The sequence below is a fragment of the Pseudomyrmex gracilis genome, unplaced genomic scaffold (genome assembly GCF_002006095.1).
Source record: "Pseudomyrmex gracilis isolate BER0280 unplaced genomic scaffold, ASM200609v1 scaffold_0, whole genome shotgun sequence".
Classification (NCBI taxonomy): Eukaryota; Metazoa; Arthropoda; class Insecta; order Hymenoptera; family Formicidae; genus Pseudomyrmex; species Pseudomyrmex gracilis.
The window spans coordinates 4,281,200-4,288,329 of record NW_018020584.1 but is presented as its reverse complement, the minus strand read 5'-3'; the positions used below and the strand labels follow the sequence as shown (position 1 = coordinate 4,288,329).

General features: G+C 39.0%; 2 protein-coding genes and 1 long non-coding RNA gene across 11 annotated transcripts in view; 1 reads left to right on the top strand and 2 right to left on the bottom strand.

Annotated features, from left to right (window-relative positions):
- The first annotated feature begins 623 nt into the window (after window positions 1–623).
- On the top strand, window positions 624–3,459 carry LOC109862360. The gene is made up of 2 exons (XM_020442413.1): window positions 624–1,704; window positions 1,817–3,459. Exons 1-2 carry the CDS (start codon window positions 679–681, stop codon window positions 2,126–2,128), a joined length of 1,338 nt encoding a protein of 445 aa, XP_020298002.1. The 5' UTR covers window positions 624–678; the 3' UTR covers window positions 2,129–3,459.
- Window positions 2,755–5,891, bottom strand: LOC109862420. 9 transcript variants are annotated; one of them, XM_020442649.1, is made up of 3 exons: window positions 4,734–5,891; window positions 4,166–4,297; window positions 2,755–3,482 (listed from the first exon to the last, which is right to left on the bottom strand). In XM_020442649.1, exon 3 carries the CDS (start codon window positions 3,480–3,482, stop codon window positions 2,805–2,807), a length of 678 nt encoding a protein of 225 aa, XP_020298238.1. In that variant the 5' UTR covers window positions 4,166–4,297; window positions 4,734–5,891; the 3' UTR covers window positions 2,755–2,804. The 9 variants fall into 9 exon arrangements, with proteins under 9 accessions (XP_020298238.1, XP_020298460.1, XP_020298291.1 ...); XM_020442871.1 differs by having other exon boundaries at window positions 4,190–4,297; XM_020442702.1 differs by having other exon boundaries at window positions 4,166–4,281.
- Window positions 5,892–5,947: 56 nt separating this feature from the next.
- LOC109857811 overlaps window positions 5,948–7,130 on the bottom strand; it is an 8,723-nt gene continuing 7,540 nt past the window's right edge. Inside the window, exon 2 of the long non-coding RNA XR_002250547.1 lies at window positions 5,948–6,595. This is a non-coding gene — a long non-coding RNA (uncharacterized LOC109857811). The remainder of the gene's footprint in view (window positions 6,596–7,130) is intronic.

Here is a 7,130-nt window from a genome sequence, read left to right as displayed (position 1 = left end):
GCTAATACAAATCTTATTGTCAAAAGAAGAGTTTAAAGAATCGATATAAATTTTGAGTAAGCTCATTTGAAGTCAGTTAATTGAGTATTTATTCAAAAAAGAGAGCACGCTTGCTTAACAGCACACTAATAGGGACAGTTACCCTACGCGCATTTTCTTTATTTGCATCGCATTATTATTGCGTTCATATATAATATTGCGCGTGATTAATTTCATTGTGTTAATTAAGTTTTTTTTTAACCGATCAAAACCAAAATCTGTACTGATGTAAAAAATGTGTGTAAGAAATAAGAAACATTCTCTACAACAGACGTTTCATTTCATTATCGCCGCCCAGGTCATGAACGATTATTAAAAACAAAACAAAACACGATTGAAATAAGTTTTTATAAATAAATCGAATCGAACGTGTATATCTCGTTTACGTTGTTTTTTTTATCATTCATTTACAAGAAAAAAACTATTTGCAAAGTAAAACCCGACACTGATTTGATATCATCTTAAAAAAAAAAAGCAAAGCGCTGATAATGCGATCGTTGTTACAAAGAAGAAACCGAGGTTCCTTGCCCCTCGAGAAATCCGTGATAAAAGGGGTCAAAGATTGAAATAGTCGTTTGTAGAAGCAACCACAGTACATCGATTCCCTCGGATGCGTGTGCACGGATGTGACGTGAGAAAATGATCGTTGTCGGGCGTAAAACACCATGGTTGATCGGAGTGATCGCGATGCTCGTTTTTCTCGCGAGCATATCGTTGTCGGAATCACTTGGGTGTGTGAAAAGTTTCAGACGTGACAGATTTTTCAGAAGATCGAGGATGAGAATCGTCGACGACGACGAGGAGCGACCCGTGATCGCGCCGGTGGTCATAAAAATGATAGAGCATCCCGATAAACGCAACGAGAGCGGCGTTTTGTCGTTCAATTGCACCGACGACTCTTGCACGACAGAAGACGAGAAACTCGATCTCGACATTAGTAAGTTGCAAGACACTTTACTTCCCGACGAGGAGTCGTTGCGCTACATCGTGATTCCGAAGAAGTACGAGCACTTCGTGTCGAAAAAAAACACGGGATCGAACAGATACAAACGCGACGTGAAATCCAATTTCACGGGGACGAACAGTGACACAAGTAAACCGTTGAAAAACCAAAGCAAGATCGGAAGAGTTCCGCTGTACAGAAGTTACACGAGGATCGTGCGTCCTTCGACATCCTCGAGCGAAGTCGACAGAACGAAACGAAGTATCGACTACTATCCGTCGCGAGCTAGAAACGCGAGCGATTATTACGCGCAGCGTAGAGCCGTAATGGAAAGATACTTCGCTCGGCAGCGCGAAATAAACGCGCGATACGCCAACAAAACCGGCTCGATATCCAGCAGCAACACCACTCAACTCAGCTTCCGGCATCTCGATAAAAACGCGGCGGAGAAGGACGCGACTTTTCGTCATCCGTCCATGAAGATCGATCTGATATATAATGGCAATGAATCACGGAACACAATACCAAACAAGTTGGACAATCGACGAAACTCCATTCCGGAAACCGACCTTGGCTTCAAGTCCGATCCGAGTTTATCGCAAGCGCGAAGCAGCGATAATGTCGAAAGAAACGCGTTGGAGTATTACGTAACACCTTGCCCGAACATATCTGGCACTTTTGCGCCGAAAACGCGGCCGCCGAAAAACCGCACTGACGATAACGTAAGTTATAACGATTCTATAACGATACGTGTAACCACGTGGTGTTCGTAATCGAGATCGTTTTGAATTATTGTTACAAAAAAAAATAAAATAAAATAAAATTGTTTTTCAGAGCACCGATCACGTTATATGGGGAACGTGCGAAGGAAAGATCGTGTATCAACATAACTTGCTCTTAAGCATAACGGGCCCATCCACTGTCGACACCGAGTTTGAGGTGATACTCGAAAGTCCGCTTTGTATCACTTGCGTGGAGGTGATCCGATTTAACCAAACCAGAGCGAACGTTACATTAAATTCTGGTGGACGTGGCAAAGAATGTGCAAAACTATTGTTGCGAGGTTACGAAAACGAGGGATTTTATTACATAATAAAAATTTGGGGTGTTCAGAAAATTGATCAGAACTGTAGTAACGTAGACTAGTCACACGAGGCGCGACAATCGTTCGATCGAACAAACCGATTTGTTTTTTGTAAAAATTTATTTTTTTACATATATGTGACTACAAAAACATTTTTGATAGAAAATTTATATTTCGTAAACACACACACACACACACACATATATATATACGTACATATTAATAACGTGTTATACAATGACGATTCGAATTTCTTTAAACTGCGACGAAAATAAGCGAATATGTAATTCGGAAGTACAAACATAAAAATAATAACTATACGTAAAGTACATCACACAAAGGTCACGAAGAGAACACTATAAAAAAAAAATAGTTTCATAAAAAAATAATCTCTGAATATATATGTCCTCTAGTATAACATTATACAATATATAGACACTAACATACAAACGATATTTGTAATTCAATCAGAGACATTGTCGTACCAATTGGAACAATTAGACGAACTACAATGATAATTAAAAAAATGCCAATTATATTTGCATATAAGAATAATACCCATAAGCTAATGAATGTTATTATTATCTATGAACACGTAACAAGAAATGTATAAATCGTTTATCACGTATAAACCTATTGTTTTTTTTTTAAGTGTAAGAAACCTACTTTTGGCATCGTTGTGGATTTCTTTTTTTTTTTTCTTGTCATTCGTCGTGTAATTTAGTTCCTGTTATTTCCTCAAGATTTTTTTGGCACGGAGGTCGGAAGAGGCGGCGGCGGTACGTCGGGTACCGTCTGTTTATTGTTGTTTTTTTTCATTCTCTCCTCGTCGTGAAAACTCGGTAACAAAATGCTGGTTTTCTTCTTCGGGTTGGTCGCCGGAATCGGTTCCACGGTGCTGAAAAGCTTGTAATCGACATAATAGGTGCCGGGCACGTAATGCGGATTGAAGCTGTTGTAAGTGTAGACGTACGGCACGTAGTATCGAGAACGATAGTTCGGATAGAAGCTCAGCGGTTCCGGTTTCTTCGGGGAGTTGTTCGTCGTGTTGTCGCTCTTCGACTCGTCGTTCTTGTTGCGTTCTGTGGTTGCGCGTTCTTTTGCAATACCGAAACTCGTCGATTCGACCAGACGCGACGAGGAAGCCTGCGTTTGATCGTTCCGGAGAACCTCACCTCCAGATAACGGGGGATAATGCACCACTTCCGACACGACGGAGTGAGGCGTTATCTGTGTGTAATAGATCCCCGGCGCGTAGGCGGTTCGGTGAATTATCGGTTGTATCACCGGGATCGCTCGCGACGGCGACAGATTCTGATTGCTTGTGATCACTGCGTTATAAACCCTCGGTACCCTGAGAAGACCCGGCGCGGCGGCAGCGACGGCTATCAACGCGCACACGATCAGTAGCTTCATCTAAAAGAATGTTTTATTTTTTGTTTTTTGTTTTTATTTATTTTACAGTATAAACTTCTTTTGTGAAATATTATTACAGTACAAACACTTCTTTTCTGAAATATCATTTTATTTCTTAGTCTGCAAAGGTTTTTTTTGACACCTTCTATCTGCGAAACCAGGGTCGCTTATGTTCCACTGTATTTTTCTATATGTTTAAAGTCGTGAAAAAATTCTGAAAAAATTCATGTAGTATCTTTTAAACCTTCTACTTTACAGATCGATCGAAACATTTTGAAAAAAAAAATGGGCGGGTTCGGGATTCCTTTTTCCTTTTCTCGTGAGTTATAAACGATAGATTTTGCGCGGACCCTGGTTTGCAGATTCAAATTTTACGCAAGACAATAAATTCGCTCAGCGAAAAAAGTTTACAGGCAGAAAAAACGTCAATTGCACAAATGAGAATCGATGGTTTAATAAATAGGAAGATACACGTGTGGTTTAAAGACGTGGAAACTGCGCGAGAGGAAAAGATGGGTGTGTTTCTTTATGTGCGACACCATTATTGTTTCTGGAAAAGGTAATCGACACACACCGATGGCGCAACCGAGTACGGGTAGAGTGTAATCTCGCGTGCGAGCGTGTAAAATACACGGCGCCGCATATAAACGAACCGAAACCGTACGCGTGTACAGAATGCTTACCCCGCCGCATTTATAGGTGTGTACCTCGAGATCGAGTTATATCGCGTCTATAGCGGATTCCTATCGTGTTTGAAGTTCAAGCTCCCAGAGTAACAGAGCGTTACAAGGCCGGTATGCTGAAACACAGCCAATCTATAAATAAACGTTAATTTTACAAGCTTTGTTACGATTAATTGTCGTAAACAACAATAGATTGTTATCAATGCCGATAATTTTTGTTACAAAAACATGTAATTTAACAAACATGATTGTTACATCAAATTAAAACAAAGGTCTAGTGCATTTATGTTTTTTCTTTTTACCGCAACTTACAATAACAATGTTTTCGGAAAAATGATAAATTTTTCGATTTTCTATTATATTTAACAAAAAAACGTTCAAATTAATAGATAAAAAAAAAAACCTGGAAATGTTCTAAACCGTCCTGCACAGAGATAGCAGAAAACAGGCGTTCGAAAGCAGAAAAGCAAGAAGAGAAGATTGAGAGTATAATTAAGTTTATTTCGCGTGCGAAGGCGTGCAGGCGAACAAGAACGCGAGGTGCATTGATGGCATTGCGATGAGTCACCTTATTAGTATTCGCGGCTTTCATTTGCACGTATCACTTCCTACTTCTGATAAAGCCTCGCGTTCACTTTGTCGAATCCCGTCGCGATTCTGCAAAAATGGAATCCTCTCTGCGAAACAATATCACTCTCTTTCTCTCTCTTGTACTCACCTTTGCGTTATCAGCTTCTCCGTTGCGAGTTTCCTGCACGGCAAGGATCACCGAGAAGCTGACACCACAAGTAGCAAGAGCGCTGCATGGGCCCGTAGTATATATGGCCCATGGGGTTCCAGGGTTCACAAGTCCCACCTCTCCCACTACGGACAACTCTCCGGCGAAAGTACTCTCCGATCGGTAACTATAATGTTCAACTTCGGACAAGCTTTTATATCACTGGTGGAACTGTAGAAGGACAACAGCCGTTTGCCGGGTTTGTTTCTTCGTCGGAGATGCATCGGTTGCAACGAATCGACTTCTAAAATACCACGCGGAAAAGTCACGACTTGCTTGTTTGTAAAATTGGAACGGACAGGTGCGAACAATTCGCAGAATATTCGCGAATAGTCATTATTATACGGTTGCATGTAATAAAACGCGCATATATATAATTAATGCAAGATGCATGTATCTTAACGTGTATAAAGTACTTTTCATTGAATAGTTTTTGTTTTTTAATTTGTTCGAATTAATTTCGCCGCGCGTGGAAAAAACGTGAAGTAGAAAAGCTAAATAAAATTCTTTTTTGTACTCACGCTGAGTTATACTGCAATCGTAAACTTTCGCGGTGCAATTTGTGCGGTTACGGGAATCGTTATTACCGCCATAATGTTTGCACGTCAAACGTTACGAACGTTAGACAGACAAACGGACATACGCTCGCACGCATACATGAATAAGCAACTTCTGAAAGCTTCATATTTTATTATATACACGTAGAGACAATTAATCACTTCTAACACATGAATCCGTTAGAAATGTTCCATTTACGAAACATTCAATCAGAGATCAAGGTGACACATACTAATCATCCGCCTTTCCACAGCTGTACATGCACATGTAACACTTAAGTTTTTATAACTAAAGCGATAATAATACATCGAGCTTGTCTCTGTTACAGAGGGTGGTTTACCTTGAAAATTGTGTTTCTTAATTTACCTTCTAATTGTACGGGCGTTGCTGCATGCATTGTTTGTTCTTGGAAAACAACACACGCGGAAAATGATGACTAAAATTGATTTTTTTTTTACATAACGTTATGCTGTAAACGTACTATATCGAATATTTTTGTCGCAATATTGATTTTATGATTTCTCGCTAACATCTGTTACGCTTTCGTCATCGTTGTTACACAAGTGCGTACAAGACGAACGATAAACTGGCTGCAAAAGCATGTCAATTATTATTTTTCTAATCGAACTACGTAAATCTTTGCGCAATAATTAAAATAATATGTATATTAGTAAAACCATTTCATGTTTGTCATTGTTACTACGTTACATTGTAAATTACGTTATTATTAACATAATTGGATGCTTATAAATGTTACATCGATCGTTTTATGATCATCTAGCATTCAATGAGAATCGGTGTTCGATCTGGGTCAGATCGATTCGATCGGTATGTAGCAGATTCTCCGCAGCAGCAAAATCGGAAAATCCGGGAGAAACACGAGCATCAGCAGCACCAAGGGCGACAGCAGTAGCAAAACATTGGCGTACAGCGCCAACCACCAGGTTGGTGACGATCCCAGAACCGGCTCCAACATTATAATCCTCCGCCGGTCAAAAGGTCAAACATACACGAATGTTCCGAATTACTCAATTTTAAGAAGACAAGACACTCCGACCATGGTCGATGTTTCATTGTCGATATCTTATGATACGCTAAAAACAAAGAAATTATTGCGTCTTTAATAACAAAATAATAAAAAATTATAGGCTCTATACAAAATTAAAATAAATTTTTATAAAACTATCATATATATATCAAATTAAACAAAAACCAAAAATAAATGAAAAAAGTTACATATCGTAGATTCTAGAAAGTTAAAACAAATAAATCTATAATATAACATTTTTCATTTATTCTTGTTTTGTAATTTAATATATGTAGAATTTTATATATTAAAAATTGTGTAATTGTATACATACAATTGTGTAATTTTATATATCTAGAATTGTGTATTTTATATATATAAAATTTTATAGTATATAAGAATTGTATAGGATAAGTATCTGTTCGTTTGTGTGTGTGGAGTGAGATTTTACTCGAAGAAATTTAGATCAAGAGGCACGGTAGTGCCTCGCGCCAAGTATATGCGCAAACGAAGTGCGCGCGCGTTGCGCGAGGTACCGTGCCTTATATACGCGAAAATGGCCAAATGGCAATATCGAGATTTTCCGATCTCAACAACGGCTA